Source organism: Anser brachyrhynchus, assembly GCF_964034855.1.
Source record: "Anser brachyrhynchus genome assembly, chromosome: 17".
Taxonomy (NCBI): Eukaryota; Metazoa; Chordata; class Aves; order Anseriformes; family Anatidae; genus Anser; species Anser brachyrhynchus.
Window position 1 is genome coordinate 12,434,007 of NC_137710.1, and position 25,487 is coordinate 12,459,493.

General features: G+C 52.0%; 1 protein-coding gene across 5 annotated transcripts in view; it reads right to left on the reverse strand.

Moving 5' to 3' along the window:
- TBX5 (T-box transcription factor 5) overlaps positions 1-25,487 on the reverse strand; it is a 126,120-nt gene that overhangs the window by 34,641 nt on the left and 65,992 nt on the right. Inside the window, exon 2 of one of the 5 annotated variants that reach the window (XM_080559193.1) lies at positions 16,477-16,614. The exons of 1 other annotated variant lie outside the window; for it this stretch is intronic. Coding sequence is in view for 2 of the 4 variants with exons in the window: in XM_080559189.1 (XP_080415315.1) it covers positions 1,703-1,824 (122 nt within the window). In the remaining 2 variants the exon portion in view is untranslated. Of the gene's footprint in view, positions 1-1,702; positions 1,825-2,153; positions 2,536-6,858; positions 7,969-16,476; positions 16,615-25,487 lie in introns of those variants that run through there. 3 more of the 5 variants (XM_080559189.1, XM_080559195.1, XM_080559190.1) reach the window with 3 other exon arrangements.

The window sequence follows — 25,487 nt, forward strand, 5'->3', positions numbered from 1 at the left end:
CGCACCGGGGGGCTGCGTGGGGGCACCTGGCCGGGGACCGAGGGACTCATGGCACGAGTGGCCGAGGATTTGGGGTCTCCCCCCCCCGGGAGGGTGGCAGAGCCTCCCCCCGGCCCTGAGAGCCTCCCAGCCGCCGGGCCGAGGCCGGGCTCGCTGAGGCCGAGGAGGCTCCAAGCCTCCCCGGTCCTCCCAGGGAGGTGGAAGCCCCTGGAGAAGAAGCTTGGTTGCCACCAGGCAAATGCCCCCGAAACGTGATGCCGTTTGTGTGACCCCATTTTCTAAGAAAACCCAACTCCCTGCACCCCTGCGAAGCGCGACCTTTCTGGGGGAATAAAAAAAAAAAAAAAAAAAAACGTTTATTCGTCCCCAAACCCAACACCCCCGGCCCGAACAGTTGCAAGACAAGCAGCGTCGGATGGACGAGACGACTGGAAAATAAAAGTGCAAGTAAATCCATCGGCCCAGGTAGCGTACAAGGTAACCTGCGTACAGGCTTGGGGACGCGGGTTGCGCTCGGGGCTGAAGCGAGCAAAGCCCTAACGCGAGTAAAACTGCACCAGCAGAGAAAACCGAGCTTAAAAAATACGGCTTACATCCGATGCGAGTAACAACGGCGGGTTTTAAAGGCAGTATTTTGATGGAGCTTTAAAGGCTCCATCAGGAATGGCAAAAGTTTCAAAGCAGGAGGAAAAAAAAAAAAAAAGATAAAAGCGTTTGAATTATCTGTTAGTTTTTTTTTGTTCTTAAGGAGTTTAGAGTTTTAGCAGCTTAAAAAAAATATCTCTCGCATGTTTCAAAGAAGAGGATTCAATTTTGAAAGGCCAACCATATGGAGACAATATTGTTTTTAAGTACACGAGAATGGTCTGAAATGAGTTCTCCTTCTCCCTGCAACAATACGTAAAAACCTTTAAAATAAAAATAAAATGGCAATTCTCCTTTAAATGTAGAGGAAAATTGGGAGTGGGAAGGGGGGGGGGGGGAGGCGGGAGAGAAAATGATCTTCCCTGCTAGTGGTGGGCAATTTATACATACACCATATATAATTTAAAAGGACAAAAAGCGAAGGGACTCCGGGTCCGCACCTCTGGAGCCGAAGATCATTCCCAGCACCGGCCGTGCCCCCCCCCGCCCTTCCCGATGCTCCTTTCCCACAACGCCGCAGGCAGGCGGGCTGCGCTCGGGGGCTGCAGGGCAAAGCAAAACCGCGCAAAGTGCGCGGAAAGTGCGCGGCCGGCAGCGGGAGCAGGGCCCCGGGCTGGGCACATCGCACGGGCTCCGGGGCAGCCCCGAAGCTCCCGAGACAGAGACCATGTAAGGCTTTTCTCTTCCCCTCCTCCTCTTTTCCCGAGCTGGTTTTTTTTTCCCTTTTTCTTTCAATTTCCCCCCCCTCTTTTTCTTTTCCTTTTTTATTTTTTTTCCCCCTGGTGCAGCTTCGGAAATCCCAGCTACTCATTTTTAATCGATTTCCCTCCAGCTCCGATCCCTTATTCCCCCCGAGCCGGCAAAGTTCAGTGGAGGGCGATGGAAAAAAAGCATGTTTTATTAAAACAAAGAGGGACCCAGCCATGGGGAGCCCGGCTCCAGCGAGCCTCTGTGCAGCGCTCCGCACGTCGGTGGGTCCAGGCATAATTAAACAGATTTTTAAAATAATAATAATAATCGGGGAGGGAGGGGGGGGGGGTCAAAAAAAATAACCCACCAACTCGGAGCAATTGGCGAGCCGCGGCTTCTAATTTTTTCCCCTTTAAAGAGCTTCTGAGAAGAAATGGAGCTTGACAGAACCAGGCCGCGGCGGCTGTATGAAAAATGCATCTCGCTTTGCTAAAGTAGCACCAAGTGGGTTTGCAATAAAGAGAGAAAAAAAAAAAAAAGAAAAAAAAAAAACACCCTAAGCCTTTTGTTCCAGCCTGTGCTCGCTTCGCCCCGTACGCCGCGGCCCCCCCAGGCCCCCCAGCCAGCCCCGGGAGCGCTGCAGAGAGCGGCCCCCCCCCGCACCCCGCGGCTCCCGGGGCCTTGCAGGCTCGGCACAGACAATTTGTGTAAAACAATGACCCCAGCCAGGCACTTTCGCTCTCTCCCGGTCACACACGCACGCACACACACATATTACAGACACCGACGGACATACATGGCAATGGAAGAGCTGTTACCTTGCTTGTTGAATTCCATGCAATCAATGCATCTCCATATATATATGTATGTGTATATTTTCCCCTTTGGCAATGGAAATTACAATGGGATCAGGCTTCTCGTGTGCATATTTCCTTTTATTTATTTATTTGCGGATCAGCATGTGAAAACCCAGCCTGGAAGAAAAAGATCTATCCAACGCAAGCTGCTTGCCTGCTTCTCTCTCTCTCTCTCTCTCTCTCTCTCTCTCTCTCTCTCCTGCTCTCTCCAAACACTTCCAGGTTGTCAGACGCACTAGAAAGGATCCTGAGACCAAGATAAAGCCCCCACCCCCACCCCTTTTCTCAGCCTGCTCTGGAAGACAGTTTTCCCCACCCCACTCTTCCTACTCCCCCTCCTCAAAATAGCAATAATAATTAAAAAAAATACTAATAATTTAAGGAAAAAAAAAAAAGAGGGAGGGGACGAAAGAGAGGAAAAAGAGCACCCTCCTTTAAAAATAAATAATAATAATAATAATAAAAAAGCAATTTGCAGAAAGTTCCGGGCGGGCGGGCAGGGGCTGCGCGGAGCGGGGCGCGCTGGGCTACAGGGCGCTGCGCGGAGCGCGGAGGTGCCGCGGGCTCGTCCAGCTCCGCTCGCCAAGTGCCGGGCCCCGTTGGCCAACCAGCTGGGATCCTGCTCCGAAGAGACTCGCTCTTCTTCCTCCCCACCCCCCCACCCCCCAAGCCCTCCCTCCCGCCCCCTCCCCCCCAAAGCTCCTTTTTTTCCAGCCTATTTTTCTGGCCGGCAAACAAGAACAAGGCACAAAGACAATCGCCAAACTCCCCAGCAGCCCTCCCCCTCTGCCTTACCTCCTCTCCCTCCCTCCCTCCTCCATCCATCTCTCCCAACCAAAGAGAAAATTCAGCGCCTGGGAATATTCACCCCCCCCCCCCCAACCATCCACCCCCCCTTCTCCTCCCTCACCCCTTTAAATAAATCGCTGGCTCCGCTAACCTCACACCACCCCCGGCCCCCCCTGCCCTCAAAGGCAGCCTGGAGGTGTGGATTTGTGCCCATCTCCAGCTTTGCTCACAGAGGCCTTTTTTTTTTTTTAATTATTATTATATTTTTTATGTGTATGGGGGGGGGGGAGATGTCCCCCGAGTGGACTCTCCTAACCTGGCCAAAGGGATGAAACACGGAGAAGTGGGGCTAAAACACAGCCGAGGGGGGACCCCTTGAGCTTTCCACCCCCTCGAGCCCTTCTCCATCCTCTTCCTCGCCCCGCTGCCCGGCCGAGGGCCGCAGCCCCCGGAGCCTCCGCTGTGCTCAAATAATCAAGCCGTCAGCGAGGAGCGGGGATGTGGCTTTATCTGCATCTTCCTTCTCTCCCTCCTCGCTCTCCTTTTTTTTTTTTTTTTTAATGTATTATTTTGAGGGTAAAGTTGAATAGGTCAGCGCAGGGTAAACAGCCTCCCTGTCGCATTCTGCAGCCTGAAGAGAACCAGATTGGCGAGTCGGATTTTTGATAAGACTTGGAATAAATGGCATGGTTTAGATCTGCTCTGCCCACCCTCCTCCTCCTTCCCCCACCCTCTCCTCGCCCCCCCCCCCCCCCCCCAAACCTTCGCTCTTTTCTCCCTCTCGGACATTTCTCGTGCATTTCGCCGAAGTTTCAGCAAATCGAGCCTTTTTCCGAGCCCTCGCAGGGCGCGATAACGCCGCAGCCCCCCGAAAAGTTGGAGGTGAGCAAAAAAATAAATAAAAAGGCACCAGGCGCAAAGTCCGCGGGGGTCAGAGGCTCCGGGGAGGGGGGGGGGGCATGTGTAGGTGTAAATTTGGCATCTCCCAAACCCTCCCCGGGCGCACGCCAGTTCCACAGCGACTCGAGGAGACCCAGCGCACGCTAAACGGTTGCAAATCAGAATAATAAAATAACTGCACTTGTAGCCGCAGAGAATTAGCCAGCGAACGCTACTTAAACAAACAGAACAAAGCTAGTCCCATATTTCATTATTTTTAGAGGGAAACGAGCCGTGGAGCCCTTCCAAACACAAACAAACGAGGGAGCAAACCGGGCGGGTCTTCCCCCGCGGGTGCCGCAGCCCCGGCCTGGGTGCGGGCACGGCGAGGGCTGGAGGAGCCCTTCCATTGCCTGGCCGCCCCTCGGAAAGGTGCAAATTGGGGGAAAAAACAAGAAAAGTAGCAGCTCCCGTCCAGGCTGGGGGAAAGCCGGGCCGAGGGGGAAGCAACGGCTGCTGAGGGAAGCTTCCCCAAATAGCCAGCCAACCCGAGATTTATTTTTTTTTCTCCTTAAAAAATAAATCCGAGCAGCAAGGGAAAAAGGTTGCCCGCAGCTGGGAGCGAGAGAGAACACCACCTTCCCTCCCCTCGCCAGAAAGAAAGGGAAAAGTGTAAATCTCGAAGTTTGCAGGAGCACGGCTGCTGCCCGCTGCCTGAAAGCACTGCTAGCGCAAAGCAAGCACTCACCTCTCCAATGCCACACTAGCTCTCAAACACCTTGAAGACAAGTTGAAAACGATGCAAATAAATCGAATTTATTTCCGTCTGCAGGTTGGGGGGGGTGAAGAAGGAGGAAAAAAAAAAAAGCTGGGAAAAGGACCGCAAGTCCAGGCTCTCTAGGACTGTAATGTCAAGGCAAAGGAGCCTTCCAGCTAGAAGCCGATTTGTGGTCTCAGACAAATTAAATATTACTGTTTATTACCAGCCATACTCCAATAAAATAAAGAGAGTTCAAGGCGATAGCTGCTATCTCACGAGCTTTGCTCCTATAGGACACGGAGACGTCACCAACCACGCAACTGGCCTATTCTGTCATGGTTGACTGCAGCAGTAATGGAAGGTTAATTTGTATTATTCTCCTCTTTTAAAGCCCTATCAGTGAGATTCCTTTTTTTTTTCTTTTTTTTTCCTTTCTTTTTTTTTTTTTTTCCAAGAAACCATTCGGCGCAACGCACAGTACGCTGAGGCTGGCCGTGCTCCTCTGCGTGTGTACACCCTCCCCATATAGATGCGAGTGCACGTATAGACATGAATATATAAGACACACAATGCACGCACATGTATACATGTGGGTGTGACGGAGTGCGTGTTATATATGTGTGTGTATCACCCAAGCAGGCATCGTGTCTCTGGAAACTCCAGGAAAACCCACTCCTTCTTGGGGCGGAAAAAGGGGAAACCAGTAGCAAAGCTCCCGCTTCATCAGGAGCAGCCCGGTTAATCCAACGGCATTGGCATTATTCAGCCTAATTTTTAAGGGGGGGGGGGGGGGGGGAAAGCTATTAGAGTGAGCAGGAAACTTGTCAAATGAATGCTCAGGCGCCTCTGGAAGCAAACACTCTGGGCTATATATAGTAAATGATAACCTGGTTATTTGCACAGATTCAAGCGTGCTTCGGGAACCAATTATTTGCTGTGATTAAAAAAAAAAAAAAGTAGTAAATCGAGGCGATTATTTGCCAAATGAGATTGACAAGCGAAGGGAAAAAAAAAAAAAAAAAAAAAAGCCCCAAACCCCCAAATCCCTCCAGCGCAGCCAGTGGCTGCAGAGGAGCCGCGGCGCTCCCCGCGTCCCAGCGCCTTTCCTATTAACCTGCGGGGATTTTTGCGATGCACTCGCGGCAGCTTGCAGCAAACATTTCGCCAAAGATGCTTAAACCGTTCTTTCCTCCAACAGAAAAAAAAAAAAAAGAGAGAGAGGAGGAGGAAGAGGAGGAGGAGAAATAGGGAGAGAGAAAATAAAGAGCATCACCTAAGGAAGAACGAGAAGTTGCTGCAGGATCTGGACGCCGGGTAAGTGTTCCCAAAAAGGGCCCCCCCCAGCCCTGCCGACACCCGGGGCTCCTCGGGAAGCAGGCCCTGGCAAAAAGCAGCGGAAAGGATGGCCAAAAAACAAAAAAGGGGGTCGGGGAGGAGAAGCCCCCCCCACCCGGCCCCGATTTGCCCTGCACGGCCCTCAGCTGGGGACACCCGAACAAATGAGCGGGGTGGGGATGGCGAACCCCCCCCCGGCAGCCTAGGGACGACCGTGCCCTTTGCAAAGCCTGCCCCGCTGCTTCGGGGCCGGCAATCGCGGCCCTATGCGGGCCAAACCCATGCACTCGGAGCGGAACGGCAGCATATAGGAGCCCATATCTATATCTATCTATCTATATATATATATATGTGACCCAGAAGTGTGCGCGCACGCCCGGGGGCGAACACACGCGCGGTTTGCCAAAAAAATAAACCACGTTGGCACGGGGCCGTGTCCTCGGTAAAGAATTGATGCGAATTTTATACATGGAGGCTGCACGTGGGACGCACACGCGTGCAGAAATACATCGGTGAGAGAGAATATAAGTGCTGCATGGATGCTCGGACACGCGCATCGCCAAGACACACGTGCAAATAACGAGGCCACCGTGCACACGCACACAGCAGCATTTACGCGTGTGCAAGCCCCCCTTGCCCGAGCCGCTACCCACGCGGGACTCTTTCTATTCCCACCTATATTTCCCGCACGCATTTTGGGTGAGCACAAGCAGAAATCCGCCTCCCCCCCCCCTTGGATCCCGCTGCTCGCTTCCCAGAGTGCGTGCAAAGCCGTGCACACCCAAAAAAAAAAAAGCAGGGGAGAGGACAGATGTGCGTGCACCGCCTATACACTGATCCATAGGCGCTATAGGTTCCCGCACTCGCTGAAACCCCCGAGCATCCCCTCACGGGGGCACTTACCTGCGTGGGCTGGGAGTGCGTGGCCGGGTGGGGGAGCCCTCTCAGCCCCCCCCCCCCCCAGCTCGCTCAGCTCCTCTCCACCAGCGCAGGATCAGGCCCCCTCAACCCGGGCCCGGCCTCCCCGCTCCCGAGGGTCGCAGACCGCGGGGAGACCCCGCTTTTGTGGGTGGCATGGCTGGAGCCTGGAGGAGCCCCCCTGCCTCCTCGCCGCCTTCAGAGGGTGGCGGGGGGGCCTCCGAGGTTTCTCCTGGCGGGTTTTACCCTGGAGAGGAGGAGGCAGGGGGGCACGGCCGGGGTGCCGGCTTGCAGTGGGGTCGAGGTGTCAGCAGTAAGAAATAGTGCCGAGCGTGAACTCGCCCCCCCAGCCCTGTTCGCTGCCTTTAAAGCCACTTTTTGGGGCCGCACCACAGCCCGGAGCCTTTCGCCCGCAGCTCCCCGGGAGCGCCCCTGCCCAGGGCCGGGGCAGCGCGCCGCTGACCGCCTCGGAGCTTATAAAACCTATATACTGCGGCATTTTTGGCTCTCTAACTCCCTTTTTTTTTTTTTTTTCCAGCTCCCCAATAGCAAGAATATATTTTTTCCATTTTTAGGTAATTTACTTCTCTCCGACCAATTCTCCCCTTTTTTATTTCTCTCTTTTTTTTTTTTTTTTTTGGCCTCATACCCTCTTTGGCGAAATACGCACCTGGGAGAAAACAAGTATTTAAAATAATCATCTTCTCTGGAAGTACTTAAGCACTTCGGTCCATTCACTTCCCCCCCCTCCGCCTTTTTTTTTTTTTTTTTTGGGCAGTGGCTCGCTCTATTGATTTGAGGGTTCGTCAGGAAGATGTTTGTCTCAAAGTAACGCAAACGCGGTTCTCGTCGTGTCACTGTTTCCACTGCAAAACCATATATTCGGTGGTCGAGAATTTCTGCGCTTAGAAGACCCTTCGGCGTAGATACCTGGGTCGAGCTTTTTGTTTGATTTTTCGTTATTACAGGTGAACAGCATTTTTCTTTAAAAGTTTCTGGTTTCGGGTCTTTCTTCCCGCCCTTCTTACTGTTTAAAAAAAAAAAAAATGTTTGCAATTAAAAAACATCCCCTCCCCCCAGCCCATTAATTTCCCAGGAAAAGTCCAGGCTTTAAAACACTGACGAAAATGAAAAATAACCAGCGGGGCAGAGGCAGGGCTGCAAAACGCGGTGCTGTGCAGGCACCAGCGCTGCCTCCCACGCGTGCCCGTGGGATGGAAATCCCTTTTTTCCCCTTTTTCCCCCCTGCAGGTCCCAGCTGGCACCCGGGGAGCAGGTGAAGGGGTCCCAAAATCAGACTAGGAGTATCCCCGGAGCAAGAGGCACCCATTCTCCCAGCCCTCTCTGCCTCCAAAAAGGCATTTTAACTGCAGCCCGGGGGGTGCCCGCGGCTCGGCCCTCTCCCCAGATTTTTCTGCTCGCACAGTGCAGCCCAGGGAAGGGGGAATAGGCTTTTTTTTCCCCATTTTCCCCCTTTTCAGGGAGCCAGCACGGGGATGACTTTTTGGCACGGGGTGCTCAGCATCCCCCTCCCCGCCCCAATCAATGCGTCCCGATGGAGCGAGGCGCGTTATTGATGCCAGAATAGAAACGCTAATCTGCCATCGCCAAACAGGGTGTCAATCAGGGCTTTATCTCGGGCCGAAGGAGAAAATAAAAGAAGATAAGGCCTCACTCTCGCCCTGGGAAGAAAGCTAAAGGGGGCAAGAGGGGGAAAGTCTTCAGCGCCCCGTGCCTTTCGCTGAAAGTGATCTTGCAATGACCTTGGCGGGGGAGCCGGGGGCGGGATGGCCCAGGATGGGCTGGGGAGAAGGGGCCCGAGGCCACCCCAGGGCCACCTGCCAGCTTCATCCGTCCCCTCCCGTGCCCCAGCGCGGCCCCGGCCCCCGGGGGGGACAAGGGACGGGAGCGGGGACAGCACCCGGGGCACTGCGCAGCGCCCTCGCCCCGCCACGTGTTCTCCCTCCCTTGCTTCCCAACACTTTTTTCTTCTTTCCCCCTCTCCCCCTTTCCGTTCCCTCTCGCCTTCTTTCTCCCTTTCCCCGTTTCCCCTCGTTTTCCCCGTCCCCGTCCCATTTCTTTCCCCTGCCCTACATAACGCAGAGCGAAAGCGCGGCCAAGCCTGGCTGAAGGCATCCTTGATAATAACGGGACCCCCACGCGTTTTAGGGTCTGAAACCCCTCCCCAGCACTCAGAAAGGCGGCTGCGGTCCCCAACCCCACTCCCATCCCGGGGACAGCGGCTGGGAACCGGCTTCAGAAGGGGGGAGAGGGCATCCCTCAAATCCGCGTTGTCCTCGCGGTGAAAATACAGCTCCTATGTGTTACCCAAACGGCTCCTAAATGGGACGGTTTGGTGGTGGTGGTGCTCTCCAGCTAACGTTAGTAGCATAATAATAATAGTAAATAATATAAATAATAATAATGTGAAATATTCACAGAATGAAGAGAGCAGGAGAAAACGAACCTTTCCTCCCCCTTCCATAGCCTTGCCCCTTGTGCAAAGGCTGGATGAGGCCGCGATCTGTAAATCTCAGGGCCCTGCGCTGCGGCACCGAAATGGGTTTGGGGGCTGGGGGCTGCAGGTCGCTGTCCCCAAGGGGTTTTTCTCCCTTCAGAGTTAAGGAACAGGGCTGAACGACTAGGTACAAAGAGCTGCTCAGGGTGGCACTCGGCTGGGTGAAGCCGATTTCGTGCACATACTTGCGTGCTCACCTATACGTACATAATATATAGAGAGAGAATATACATCGCCATATATTTATACCTGTTTCACCTATATTAAGCGTTCAAGCTGGGTACGTGCTTGTCTGTTTTGGTCTAGGTGTAGCGGTGGATGTACACACCCCAAAAAAGGACGTTTTCCCGTGTTTGAGACAATATCAGCAGCTCCTTTTGTGCCCGGCAGCTAGTTTTTGGAGGCAGCCGGGTGCCTTTGCTTGCTCGCCCGTGCATCTGCAGGCTGCCAGCACAGCCCGAGAGCACTTTTTGGGTGCCATGCGCTTGGAAACCGTTCATTTCCAAAGAATAAATATTTTATGCTTTGGAATAATAATAATAATTTTTAAAAAAATAAAGAAAAGAGCTCGAATCTCCGCGCAAAGCCCTCCGTCGCTGGAGCCGAGAGCCCGGGCGCTACCTGCGGCTCCGAGCCCGGTTCCCCCCTCGGCTGCCGGCCCCCGGAGGCCGGAGCAGCCGCCGTTCGAGACAATGCCTATTTTCTGTCATTAATAACTCGTTTCTTAAAAAAAAAAAAAAAAAAAAAAAACTCGTTTGGATCCAAGATTGTTTTTTATGATTCAGTTGGACAAGACGGAACACATGTTAGTTTAAGCAGGTTCATGAAATAGCTGTAAATCAAATAAAGTTTACGAGTTTAGCAGGAAATACTGAATAGATGAAAAAAAAAAAATCCGCCGAGGCAGAGAACAGCAGGCTAAAATAGTTGGTGGAGTTTGTCCTGCTCTGTGTTTCTCTCTGTTCTCTTGTGCATCTTGCCGATTAAAGGCCTCGAGACCCCGTGTTGGCGCCAAGTGGCATGTTATTAATCAGTTATCCGTAGGTTCAGTCCACATAAGAGAGAAATTTAATCACCAGAAACCAGACCCGACATAAAAGAGAAATCTAAAATCAATTCCCGCCCGCCTCTCCACCCCCCCACCCCCCCCCCGCCTCCGAAGCGATCCGAACGAGCAGAAGCAATCAAGATCTCGCTCCCTCTCCCTCTTAATTGCACCGGGCGAACCGCAAACTTCTTAGAGCTTTACCCCGATGAGAGTTTAGGAAAAAGAAAAAAAAAAGGGGGGGTGGGGGGGTGGAACCTAACGACCCGCCACCACAACGCAACAAGCTTGTCCTTGATCTCACTATAAAAACGTGATGGGGGAGAAACAACCCAGGCAGAGCCTTTCATAATGGAAAAAAAATACATATATATAAATATAACAACGAAACACACTGCTAAAATGATCTTTGAAGGCTCCCCGGGAGGGGTGCCCCCCCCCAGGTGCTGGCAGGGGGTTCAGCCCCCCCGGTTCCCCCGGCAGAGGTGAGAAGCGCTGTCCCCTCCTTGTCCCCTCGCTGTCCCCCACCACACGGGCATCAGTGGTCCAAAAATGGGAGGAATCCACCAAAATCCCCCCTCGGGGGCAGGAACAGTGCTGGGGGGCTCTCTCCCCAAAATTCTGTCCTCCCCCCAGCCCCGGAGCTGAGCGCTTCCTTCGGGCGTTCCCCCCACACCAGCACTGCGCCCCTTTTTTCTCCAAGGAATTTTGGGTGGAATTTCCCAGGTTTTGGTTAGGCCGCGTGGTTACGAGAGGAAATTCTTGGCCCTCCGCTGCGTGGGTATCACGGCAGGCGGGGAAGGTGCCCTGCTTTGGGAAGGAAGGGAGAGGAGGTGACAGCGGCGGGGGGGGGGGGGGGAGGACCCGAAAAATCAAACGTGGGGACCGCAGCATCCCCTTCTCCTCCTCCAAAATAAATAAATAAATAAATAAAATAACCCACTTCCCAGGGAAAGTGAAGAGCAGCTGGGCTCGGCGACTTTCCACGCGTGTTTTGCGTGGGAGGCTCGACCCCTGCGGCTACCCGGCTTTCCCCCCCGGCTACCGGGCACGGCCCGGGGGGGGCTGCGCTGGTGAAGGGCATCGGGGGGAGGCCGGGGCGGGGGGAACGGCCGCTCCGGGGCTATATTTGGAAAAGTATTTCCAAGCCCTTCCAGCAAATGTGTGCGAAAGGTACGGGCCCGATGGGACAGGCTGCCCCGGGGGCTGCCCCTTCCCCGTGTCCCCCCGCTGCCAGCCTCCGCGTCCCACCCGCGGCGGGGACGGCGTTTATTCCTCGAAAGAGGGTAGGAAAAAATTCCCGTGCAAAGTTTTGCCTGCCCAAATCCGAAGAGAAGCGCTTCTCCCCGGTGTAACCCTCCAGCCCCGATGGCCAAAATTTAGCAAAAGCCCTCCCCGCGACAGTGGGGACCTCCGTGGAGCGGCTCTGAGCTTGCCTATGCCAGCCGGCTTTGCTTGTTCTGCCGTAAAAAAAATAGCAAGGGGCTATTTTCGTGTCCCCCCCCCACACACACACCCCGAGGGGATAAGGGGCGAGGAAGACGCCCCACCTGGGCAGACCCGACTAGGGGATTTTAACCCCAAACCGAATTTATGCCCGCCTTTTCCATCATCTTTTCCCTCCACCGACACTCTCCCCTAAAAAGCCTCGAAAGCAGTCATTTGGCTTTAGACGCCTGACCTTTTTTTCCCCCCTCCACGCTGTATCTGATCGTTTTCCTCCAGCCCAAATAGACTGGAAACCACAGAGAAAATAATCAAAGTGCAGCATGTTTTCCCACAGTAGGAATGCATGTTAGCACTCTCTCCACGTCTTGATCCTCTGTTTGCGTGTGGGTATTCCTGGGGAGATGCGTGCAGGGCGGATCTCGCCCAGATGCACGATGCCTTTTTTTTTTTTTTTTAAACCTCCACCCCCCCCCTCCCCGTGCCTGCAGCCAGCCAGCGGCCGGACAGACGGACGGCTGAGAGCCCCTTGGCCTCGGGGTGCCAGCTGCAGGGAGCTGAGAATTTCTACGGAAACAGAAAAAAGGGAAAGAAAAAAAAAATGCGTTCATGGTTGGGCACCCAGCCAACAGCTACACATCCGAAGAGGGGTTCTTGGTACGGACCCGCACCCATGGGTGCCCCCCTCCCAGTGGGCTCACGCCCACCCATGGGTGCCCCACGGGATCCCCGGAACCTTGCCCTAAGCACGCGCGGGCTCAGCCGGAGCGTGATGCTTGAGGGGGAATGGAAAAATAAAAGGGAAAAGGATGGGGGATGCCCTCCGTGCCGGGACCCGAGCCCACGCGTGCCCAGGCACCTCTGCGAGGGGAGGAAGAGGAGGGGAAGAAGGCTCGCTGGGGAGCACAAAACGGTTTTGCAACCCCCCCAAGCCCGTCTGTAACCCCTCCTCTCCCCACCCTCCCGCAGCTGCGCGGCGTAGGTAGCTCCAGATAAGTGAAAGTGGTATTTTTATAGGCTGATAAAAGAGACTTATCTCGGCTTGCCCGAATCTGACAAAGATTCCCTAATTGGGCATTTGCCCACACCAGCTTCCCCAGCCCGGGGCTTGGCTATTTTCAGCCCTCGAAGGGGGTGTCAGGGCCCTGGCCCCCCCATTTCCAGCCCCATCTCGGAGTTTCCCAGCCCGACGACCCCCGCAGAAATCCCACCTCAGGGCTGCCCCAGCACCCTGTGTCCTAGCAGAAGGAGACTGTAAACTGCCTAAGGGGGCTCCCTGTGACACCTGATTTGTTTCATCAGCTGTAACACTAAATAAATTAATTAAAAAATCACAAAGAAAGGAAATGAATGGGCTAAAGCTCTCTTATGTATAGGTGGGGATGTGCTGTTTTGCACGACTCTGCCTCCTCCGGCCCACCGGGTGCAGAATTTAAATAGAAATTTAAAAAAAAAAACATGAATTTAAATAGAAATGTAAATATGAATTGAATCTCCATTTGCATCCCCAGGCCCGCCATAGGGCTCGGCAGCCACTACCCAGCCCTGAGAGGCATTGCCAGACCTGGCTCCCCGGCTCACATCAGCTCCACTTTTCTCCTCCCATGCTTTTCAATCACCAGGCTACCAAAAAACCCAAAGTACAGAGAAAACACCCTCAATCCTAAACACTCAGACCTTGCAGCCAACTCACATCACAAGCCTCGAAGTGAGCCGGGAAGTCACCCGCTAAACTTATTTCTCATTTTCCTTCCTTTTTTTTTGTTTCTTTTTTCTGGGGAAGGGGGAAGGGATGGGGGATTAACGGCCCATCTGACCTACCAGTGGTGTACGCACATGAATCAAGCACAATCAAAGGGCCCAGTGTCAACATTAGCTTGACCCCTATGACTGGCGCGGGACTCAGAGCACAGCAAGGCCTGCTCTGGCCGCAGCAGCAGGAACCTTCCCTGGGTTATTAATGCCTGCCAAGGTCTCTGCCCAGCCGGCTGGGTTGGGGTTACAGCCACACAGGGTGCGGGGAAGCACCAGGGGCTGCCCTGGATAGACCAACTCCAGCAACACCAGCAGGATGACCCCACTCGGCAGAGCCCGAACGCATCTCACCGCATCAAACTGTCCTCTTGGAATCACAGAGAAGAGGAAATTGGGTGGGTTTGGTTTCTTGGTTTCTATTTTTTTCATCAGGAAGTACAGAGAACTGTATGTTCACTCTTTTTGTCACTCTGTTTCTCATGTGTGCTTTCCCTGCGGTGGTTTGGAAGAAGATGATGATGCTCAGGTTCCCCTTGGCCACTCTGTGGCTGGGAGCAATACAAACCCCATGGAAACAGGCAAGGGTCTGGCCCCAGGGACTGGGGACCCACAGCGAGATCCAGATCCAGCCTTGAGGCTCAGCAGGTGCTGAACATGGAGGAACTGAACCCTTCTAAAGTCCAGGCAAATACCCCAAAGCCAAACCAGCTTTCATGGGTCTTCATAAAAATGGGTGGCATTTGAGCATGTCCTTTAACACTTTTTCTCACAGAGAGGAATGAAGAGCGCATCACTTCCAAAATCAAGTCCCCAGCAGCAGAGCAGTTTGATTCTGATGTGACAATTTCAGAAAATAGCCCACGATCCCTCTTCTCCCTCAATTTTCCCCACACCCAAGAGGAGCACACTAATTAACAAGAGATCACCAGCAGGGAAACTGTGTGGCGGCTGCTCTGCAGGAGCAGGCTCTGGAGGGGATGTGCACAGTCCTGTCAAAGTTTCAAGTTCACCCTCCATGTAAATGTCACGTTTAACGGAAATAGTGCGACCTCCTCTTCTCCTCACCCAGTCCAACCCGGGCTATTTTTATTTCTTTCATGCTTGCTTGTACTTAACACTGACTTTTGCTTTTAGCCTCTTTTCAAATACACACGTGCACACACACACATATATAATCCTCCTATTAAAAATATTGATGTCAACACTCAGCAACACTTGTCTCTTTGACTGTAATGGCTTAGCTGTCATTAAATCTTGTCATTTTTGGCTTTGCCATGAAAACTGGCTGGGCAAGGGAAGAGCTGGTGGGATCTAGGCAGGGCAATGTGGGCTGGGAGGGCTGGCACACCTTCTCCTGCCGCAGCTCTGAGCAGAATGGTGCTGCTCCTGGTTCTCAGCAGGCACGAGAAGGGAGCCTGAAGCAAGGCTCCCATCTAAGCCAAGCTGCCAGGAAGCTCAGCCTGCTCAGCAGCCAGCCTGAGCATCCTGACAGTGAATTCAGAAGGAAGCTGGCCCTGGATGCCAACCGCGAGCAGACTGGGGGCCAGGAGGAGCCGTGAAGTTGTGTCTCATCTTGAACTCATCTCCTGTCTCAGAGAATCACCACCAGGCAGCCAGGCACGTTGAAAGCACCACTGCTGCTCACAGCACTGCCTCTGCCAGCAGATTTTGGAGGAGAAGCATGCTGCTGGACCACAAACCACAGCCCTGCCCAGGCTGCCTGCGAGCCACCATCCTGGGGGCAAAGCTAAAACAGGATGAAGCAGGGAAGATGTTCACTGGGGCTGCATCCTCACCCTGTGGGAGTCCCCAGCTTTTTGTCCCACGGCTGCGCCAGGGAGTGCTCACAGCACCCGAGGCACTGGAAATATCAGCCCCCTGCACACATTGCCAAAATCACAATACAATCAATAATTAGGTGTCCACTTCAATACCAGTGGGTTGCAAATACCTACAGCCCTGATGGCTTTCCATAACCCCGAGCATAAGAGCTGTGGCTTGTCCCGTTGGGTAGCTCCTGAGTTGGCCTGGTGGTGTCTGTGCAGTCCCTAGTGCATAAGTGTCCTTATTACACCTGGGGCCAGCACACGTCCCATGCTCGCAGGTGGTCCCAGAGGGGTTCCCTGGTGAGCTCTGGGCACAGGCTGGTCATGTCAGCACTGATCCCCACATCTGGTAAGGGTAGTTGTGCCTAAGACACCAGTCAGGAGCTCGGAAAGTTCAAGGCCAATGGCTCTGTCCAATTTTGGGCCCTGCTTTGAAGAATGGTGGTCCCATTCATAAAATGGTGGCTTAGGAGCTAAGAGATTAAGGGAGCATCTGCCCGTGCCTTCCCAGCACCGGTCTTGACTCTATCTAGAACATATAGCTGGCTATATTAGTAATGCTGGATACTCAGTAGCCCTTTAATTTGGGTAAGCCTTCCTAGGAAATGCTTTAAAATCTGTATGCTTCTACAGACGTGGTTAAACTGCAGCCTAGATAGCTCTCGCTGCAATTACTGCCATAACCAAGAGTGGAAAGTCAAATCACAGAGAAGAAAAAAAGAGGAACTGGGTTGGGACTGCAGGAAACAGAAGCAAATTTGCCTTAAGAACAGGTCCTTCAGTATCCCTAAGTTAGATTTAAGTGGCACTTAAGACTTTTACAAGCCCTGTGCATCGCAGAAAATTTTGTGGGAGGCAGAGAGGAGCTGCACTCTGCAGAATCCACCACTGCAGATGTACCAACACCAAGCAGGGTTCCTCAGGCCAGGACCTCGAGTAAACCCTCCATAAAGCTTTGTCATCCTTTCAAAAGGCTGAGATTGATTGTAAGCCATAAATCCAGTATACCCTACCTGTCAGGGGACCCTGGCGAGAGAAAAAAGCAGCTCCAGCTGAGCAATGCCTCTTCCCCCGAGCTAGCTGGGGTACCTGCAGAGGGGCCTCCAGCCAGGTTGTGGTGGGATGGAGCCACCTTACTCATTGCAGCATTTCTGCAGGAAAAAAAAATAAAATAGCCTTTCAATTTCTACTTCTACGGGAAGTCCTTAGTGCACATTTGGCGCAGTTTACAGGATGATGATGACAATGTGTTTCTCCTAAATAAAATCCATTTTTAAAGAGTACATGTGCAATTACTTTGGGTTTTGGCCTGTATTCAGGAAAGAATTTCCCCTCGGGTCAGATTTGGCAGGGGCTGGTAAGGTTTTCTTGCTTTCCTCTGTAGGGTGGGCCATGGTCCACTTCCTAAGATCATCTGGACATTTTCACCTAACAATTTCCCTGCTACTGCCGGGACCTGGGACACTGGCAATGCCCTTGATCTCTCCTGCATGTTAGAGTTTTTGTGGCTTTTGGTCTTTTGTACTAAGGGTCTTAAATTTGTTATAGGGTGTTGGGAAGTGTTTTATGGCCTGCAGCGTATGCAGTGGATGTTCTGGAGACCCTTCTGGATTAAGCGGCTATTACATGGTCACCTGTAATTGTGAGCGCCTGTGCTTGGTGATGCAGGTGGTCCTTCCCCGTGCTGTCACCCCTCCCTTACCTTCCAGTAGCAGGGCTCTGACATCAAACTACGAGGGAACTGCGCACGCAGCGAAGTCACGTGTGACACCTCTCCTCTCTTTTATTTGAAGTGGGATGCTTATAAACCAAGGTGATGGGGGATATTAGGATAATAAACAAGGTTGAAGCCCTGGGACTGGGAAATTACAAAATCTGGGCTCCGCTCCTGTCTTGCTACTGGCTGGCTGCATGGGACCCTTCCCTCCTTCACCCTCCCTTGGCTAGGCATTTAGCATGCTCTGGTTACACCGAGATCCCTCTGAAATCAAGAGAGAGACTGGGGAGGGTGTTTTGTCCAGTCCTAAGACACCTCCTAAAGCAGTAGGGTTGACTTGCCCCTACCCAACCACTGAGAGCACAGAGAGCCTAGACAATCAGCTTAAACTTTCTGATTTTTAGATGTCTTAGCCCTGATGAATGCACATGATGAGCTTAGCACTGTGGTTCTGACCTTGGCTGGGTCTCCACAACTCCTGCAGAGCAGGTGACCAGGACAGATTCATCCCTATTTAGTGCCAGACCTTCGAAACCAAGCACTGCATCAAGTGGTACAGCCTGATGCTTCCTGCTGGGTGACATGGGTACAGATTTCTGTACTCAGTTCATTCCTGGTTACATCATTAATTCATCATCCATGCAGCAACACCCTAGTGCAGAGGGTAGGACAGGTGCTGATACGGCACCGGTAGTGTCCAGCAATGGAAGGAGACACAAGACAGACAGACATCCTGCACGGCAAACTGGTCTGAAACCACTAAATTTAAGCCCAGGCAAAAAATGCCTATGAATCAGGACTACTTTATGGATGAGGCTTCATCCTGAAGCTCACACCTGCCTGATCTGGGTGCTTCTTGTGACAGCAGTGCTGCTGATAGCACACCACGCTCCTCAGAGCCCTATTCTTGCTCACAGACAGCACCGGGATTGTCTCCAGAAACACAAAATACCCAAAGGACCGAGCTGCTGTGGCTTCCTTGGGATCCAGGGGGTCTGTGCACAAGCCCTTGGCCATATCCCGAGTTTTGCTTGTGCAGACACACTCTGCACAGCCAGGAAATCTGGTCCGAAATGAGCAACAGAACCCCACTCCCAGCTCCAATGTGCAGCGCAGATATATTTCCCCCTAATCCTCCAAAGAGAAAAACAAACAAGCGCACCAATGCCAAAACATTAACTACACCCCAAATTACTCAGACTACTGCTAATTAGTATAAATTTACAGCAGCTGCACTACTGGAAGTGAGCTCAGCCTTTAGCCCTGGAAATTACTAGGGAGTATAATTTTTTACATTTTTTTTCTGAACTTATAGAAATCTACAGGAATGTTCCAGTATACTAACTAACTTCATCAGCATTTCTAAGCCTTCTTTATTCTGTGCATACTGGGGTAACCATGAAGTTTGCAGGCATGAAATCCACAAATGCATTCACTCTCAAAGACTCCTGTACACAGCAAGTTTAGCGACGTATGTCCGGAGAACCACATAGGAGAGGGTGGGGAGCTCCCTGGCCTGATTTCTTACACCTCGTTCATCAGCTCGTAGTGATCAGCACAGATCAATGCTGAAGGCCTTGGAGGTGTTCGTCGTGTTTGGATTTCATTTCTCCTTTTCCTTGCGGAATTACTGAGCAGTGATTTTCTGCGTGTGCTACGAAGGCTGGGTCTCAGCAGAATACGATGCAATGCGTTTTCTCGAGCTTGTCCTGCCAGATCTGTTTGTCACTGCTCTTCAGAAAGGTGGGAAGGTGTTCTGGGTAATGCTAGCCTGGAGTGGGGCCTTCCACCTGCCTGTGCACATACACATCTCAGCGAGAGAACTTCTACAGTAAGTAAAATACAACCATGAACCTCACTGACCAGCAGATTATTCTCCTATCTTGTGTCACCAACCACTCCAAGCTAGCAGACTTTCCTCCCTGAGTAATCCTCATATATTTAGATCCCACTTACTGCTCCAAAACCAGAGGTAGGAACATACAAATTTTATTTGTCCTTAAAAAATTGATCCTGGAGTAACAGCAGGTAGGCAGACAGGTAGGCAGACAGACAGACATGATGATAAGCCATACATCTGGCATGCAAGTATCATGGCAGTGGAATTACCATTCCCCAGCCAAGTTTCACGCTTTGGGGAGTTGTTTTGACATGCTGTCAATGCAGCACCAGAATAACCTGATTTATTTCCCTTGTTCTCTTTGAAAAAGTCTATTTGGTGCCATTTATTTTGCACTCACTTACTTGCCATCCTATCAGGAGGTGGGAGGTCAGGGGGGTCACTCCTAAGAGAGTATCATGTTCTGTACAGAATAGAGAAAACGCTCTACATTAGTGGGAAGGGAAGAATTCATGTTGGGGCCTCCTTTCAGCCTCTGCTCTCCCACAGTGGGCTCGTATACCTCTTCCCTTCCCACATCCTCGCTCTTCCTTTCAAATGGAAAAGCCAGGACCACTTTTGCTGCTATCCCACCAGCAGCAGTCCCCCCTGCCTCAAATAGCCTGCTTCAGTTTTGCTTCATTTGCGCCTCCTCTGATCCTTGGCTGGGAATTCTCAGGGTTCCCATCTCCATCCATCCTCCCCGTTTCACACAATAAAATCCTCTAGGCTTTTCTGCCTTCACATATAAAACCCATGTCACGTCCCAAGTGGCCGTAAGAGGAACTGAAGCCGCAGCGGCAAACAGAAGAGGGACACGTTGCTCATTTTGAGAGGGATCATTACAACAGGCCAAGCCACTTTTAGGCAGAAAAGATACAATGCCTACCTGTATTAGCCTATACACACTTGCAAAAAAGTACTCGTGCCTAGTTCACACATCGGCTGTACTCCAAGACAGCAAACCTCACGCACACAGTCGTGACAACAGAGCTGCTGCTGTGGCACAGCGAACCCAAAAACCACAGCAGCAGAAAGTGGGCTTGGTGCGATTGCTGCAAAGCCAGACAGGCGAGAGAGAAACCACGAATGGCTACGTGACCTTTTCCTTCTTCTGGAACGTGACACAGATGGGCAAAGCTGGCGCAGGAGTGGAAACAAGAAGTCAGAGGCTGATAGATGCAGCAGGAGGAGCAGCCCGCTGAAGCGGAGAGCCCAGGCAACAATCCAAGCCACTTGACTCCCACAGCAGAAGCTCAGACCTGCTCAGTAGCAAGGCAGGATCTCCCTCCCACTAAATATCGCCTGTTTTATCATTGCCTCCTGCACACAGCTAGCCCCGTGCACTCTTTACTCACTGTTACATCAGTCAGGACTATTGCCTACACTTCCTATGAGTGCGGCTACAGCTCTAGCAGGACAATTTTACCCAGCGACTCTTCACCTAGCACCTTTGCTTTGTTTAGTTCATTAATTGAGGAACATCTAAGCTCGGTACTAGGGGGTGACTGGCCTGGGCATTAGATCATGGAATAACACGAGCTCCATGTGCAGCTGAGAGCCAGCACTTGACACCTGCCTTCTTCCATCTCCGCAGCCCGGTACTTCTGCTCTCGCAGCCTCCAGGCCTCCGTTCCGTTAATCACCCTCACACTTGATAGCTACTGCCTGGCCAGCTGTCCTAATGTTTCCAAACACATGAACCCACTCCCCTGGTCCTCTGCATCGAGGAATGAGCATTGCACTCGCCACGTTGTGCGTGTCTTGGAAATCAGCGGAGCACTGGAAGAATTATGTACAGCTGAGATAAGCGCAGAGGCAAAGCACTGACATTTATGCAAATATCTCCTTTGCCTAGGCTGAGCCAGCAGAGGAAAAGGCAACCTAGTCGTCTCCAAAAAAACATTTTAAAAATGGGGAAAAGAGCCAATGTTCAAGAATCAAAAACAAATATCAATAGGAATAATAAGAGCACCCCAGAAGTAGTCATATGGTCAGGGATTGGGAAAGTAAAAATAGCCACAAAGTCCAAGGGAAAAGGGGGAGATATTCCAGCATGCACACTGCAGAATTCCCCCTGGAAATGCAGACGGGTTTGCTTCATTTCCTCTTAAGCTTTTGCTGAAATATCAAGCAGCACAAAAGACCCCTATTTGCTCTGAGAATACAACTGTTGAGTGCATAAGCTCTCTCCACATCACGTTAGGCACATTTCCATTCAGCAACCAGCCTTTTTCGACTCCCCTTCCTATTTCAAAAAAGGAGAGAAATCTGAACTGAGGAGCTGGTTTTGACAGTCCTTTATTTGCAAATCTGCTTGTCTTTCAAAGGCATTTTAGCTAGGAAACCGCACCAAATGAGAACACGAAGCTCTCACCAATTCTTCCATCTGCCTAGAGCAAGACTTCCCCAGAGGAGGAACTGAGCTTGTCAGGGAGTCACTCTCCCCCTGCTCCCCACTGACCTGCCCTCTTCTCCCTTTCCCACTATCCAGCCTGAGCTCTTCCACATCCTTGTTATTTAAAATCCAGCTGTCTGTCCTACCCAGACCTGTCTCCGCTTCCACTCCCAGAGCTGCGTAAGGACCATTTCCTATTCTACGCGTTCCCCTTAAACAACTGTAGTAGAAAATCCAAGTTAGGAGGAACCCAAAGTAGCTGAAAACCAAGAAGGAGGAAGAAAAGCAGATGAGCTTTTAGGTGGGCTTTCAGGCCACGAGTCGAGAGCCACACCTGATGGCCACTGCCGTGAATCAAGGAAGGGCTGAGGGGGTGGCGGGCACCAATTCAGACCCAGGAGCAGCGGTGGATGACAGCTATGTGGTGCTTAAAAAACACCAGGCTGCTGGAGATCCCCAAACTGAATGAATACCTGAATGCACTCACTAATTAATATTTTATTACCATGTTTTAGTTGCCTCAAAGGCTTTGGGAGCACGCGAAGGGATTAGTAAACAATGTTTTCCTTTGTTAACCTTTCTGTCTGCTTTACGCTGCTCTGCCAAGATCCGACATTCTCCAAAACAAACAGAACATAATGAAAAAATACAGACCTCATCAGCCCCCTGAGATATTGAAACAGGAGTGGTGTAAAAAGACTCAATCACGTTAAGCATTTGATGGATACAGGAGAACATCTCCAGCCTTCTCACTGCAGGATCTTTTACGAGCAATCAATATTGTAGGACTAAGGGAGTTGCAAGACCCTACAGGTGTGATTTTGTTTGATTTTCTGGGGCTCAGAGGGTATTCTGTGCTTCTTCAGCATGGCAGGGCTGGTAAAGCTCTCAGGGGAACATCAGTGTAACGTAGCTAGCACTGCTACAACTATTTACCTTGGACCATGGGGGATCCATGGAGGACGTCCCAGTAGCCTGAGCAGGGCTGCCTGCCTTGCTACCTGGTTTTAATCCTCACTGCCCTATGCCAAGCTGTGTAATCCTAGGCAGCTAAAACACCACAGCCCACTTTCCTAATGGGTTTCTGTGAAAGCAAATACCGTTATATGGACAGCTCAGGCATGGAATAAGGCAGTGCTCATGGCAGAGAAGTTGTATTCAAGACAACCTTCCCATGAAATCGTGGGTCTGCGGAGAAGCAGTGACAAGGATGGTCCAAAGGGCCACAGCATAGGCAGCTCCTGCGATGAGAAGGGACCCATAGAAAGTTTTTCTGTTTCAGGATGACAACAGCTTTGTGCAGCTAGGGCAGCACAAAGGCCACTGCACTCAGGGCTAATTTTCTCCCCCTAATTCTGTATTGCTACAGCAGCCCCATTTCTTGCCAGTTTGCAGAGCGAGATGGAGCCTCAGTGCCCAAACCCCGAGGTCCTGCTGAGAGCTTTCTCCTGCCGCCAAAAGTCCCTTCATCATCCTTAAAACTAACATAAAAGCGGCCGAGGTTAATATCAGAGAAGCCAAATTATAAACTGAGAATTATGCTTTAGCCTAAATAAATCATCGCCTGCGAGGCTGGGTGGGGAGAGGAGGAGGAAAGGCTCTGGGATCAGGGAGCACCGGGACCCCCCTGGGGGCTGGCAGAGAGGGATGCAGGATGGCAGCACCAGGGATGTACACCCGGAGGCCTCATCCTGCTTGCTGGGAGAAACCTCCCCAGTGCAGCCCTGCTTTGGGGACTCAGCTCCCTTACGGAGAGCCTCGCCCCCCACCCCAGGGCCGCTTCCTCTCTCCCTGCGGGAAATGCCCCTCTAATGATTCCCCTGCTCTGCAGTTTGTCAGGCTGGCTGACTTCAAGCCATCCTGCATCTGTTTCGCCTAGAGAGCCACGCTCGCCTACATTTTAATAAACCCTATAATTTACACGTTTCCCTCATACCCTGTAATTTCACCACCCCGAGACGCAGCGAAGGGAGAAAGCACAGAGCTGGGAGTGCTCGTGGAAAGAGCTGCTGCCAGAGAATCAGAAATAAGTAGAGGGCTTAAATCTGCAGCAGTAAAATAATCCAGGGGAGGGAGCCAACAATGACTGAAAAATAAACATCTCCCCCTGCACAGCCCGCAGCCAGCCCCGCTCCTCGCAGCCGCCTCTGCCAAGAGATCGGGTGCACTGGGAAACGCGCCGGGGGACTCCGGGAAAAAAAAAATTGCCGTGGGTTATATGGACCCTTTTTATAAGGCAACTGTTAGCGGTAACTAAGTTTAAATTTATATGTTCAATAAAGTCTCTTTTTTTTCTTTTTTTTTTTTTTTTCATTCTCTCCCCCCCCCACAAGTGCCAGAACCACTCGAGGAAGCCGACACACGCTTCCCATTTGAAAATGTGTTATTTGACCATTTTTATTCTCTGCTTTTGTTCTCGGGGCAGCAGCCCCTCCAAATGTGAGGGGGGGTATTTCTGCACTGAGATCAAAGGGGCCCTATGTATACACACACTCTCACAAATTATGTATTTGTGATCAAGTAACGCAGCATCAGGAAAAGCTAGGCGGGCATGTGGGAGAGCGAGATATTTACACAGGCCTGGCCAGAGGCAGAGGCATTATTTTAAGTGTTTCTCGCCAGTGCCAAGTCATCTGTTCACATATATGTGTGCGCGCGTAAAGATGATCGAGAGACCATCTCGCCAGAGCCAGGAAATTCAGCATTAAACCCCCAATTCCCCAACACTTCCTGCGTGGCCAGGACTCCTGCCATGCTCCAAACCCGCGTGTCCCCCTCTCCGCTCATGGCTGGACACACACCGGCCCCACTTGCTTCCCCAAAAGTAGCTTTATAGTCCACATAAAGGAATATATATATTTCCCCTATAAAGTCACGGCTTAACCAGAGGATTTCAGGGTTTTCAACATCAGAGGGAGATAAAAAAAAAAAAAAAAAGGAAAAAAAGTAAAGAAAAGAAAAAAAAACTAGGTTGTGCTATGGGCTCTATAGATGAGAAATGAAATACTGCCTCTCGAGTTTGGGCCAAGAACGGTAAAAAGCAGAGGACGAGGAGTGAGGATGAGGCCAGAGCTGCTGCATATCCCTGGGGGTGGCCAGGCAGGGGGGGCCATCCCGAGGCACCCCAGGGCAGACCCCGTGGGAAGCCGGCAAGCTCCAAGGCATCGGAAAGAGGAGCAAGAGAGAAGCCAAGTCTGGCAGCGTGTTTACGATGTAAAATCCCGATAAAACTTACGCTGAAAATATTTCCAACCCAAGGAGGGCTTGGGAAGGGAGCTCAAATGGACTCGAAATGTCCTTTGCAGGCAGGCGGCTGCAGGATGGTCGGAGGAGGGGGGATAAATGCAGGCAGGCGGCTGCAGGATGGTCGGAGGGGGGGGGGGGGGGGGGGGGTTGTCTGAAGCTGAAAAAGCCTCTCCTCTGCGCCAGCACCAAGCCGGGGAGGTGCAGGCAGCGTGCAGCGGCTCCAAAATAGCGCGCAAGCCGCGGCGCAGCGCCCCGGAGCTTGGCGCAAGGCAGGGAAACGGGGAGACCCCCCCAACCCCCCCACGGGGAGGAAGCCCCCAGGGCGAGGAAGGGGGCTGCGACCCACAGCGGTCCTGTGCGCCCCCTTTCTCTGCCCCAAAGCGCCCCCAGCAGCGCGGAGCATCCCCGGCGACACCGCGCACCCAGCCCCAGCCGGCTGCGGGGCTTCTCCCCCCACCCGCTCCTTCCCCTCAATCTGCATTATTATTAGCAGTATTTTATCCTAGGAAAAACAAACGTCTCCCTCCTTTCCCATCACACGCCGGGGGGGTAGGGGGTGGCAGGCCCAGATAACAAAGCAGCTGGTGTGGAACGAAGTTGTAAGGAAATAATTGATATGTAATAAGGCTGAGTGAATCTATCCCAAAGAAAATATTGCGTAAGCGGTTATGATTAAACATGCCCGGGCGAAAGGCGCTCTCATAAAGGAGTAATGGAGCTAAGGAAACAAATGATCATTGGGAATGTTAAACACAGAGGGGCATTTCATCACACAAACATAAAT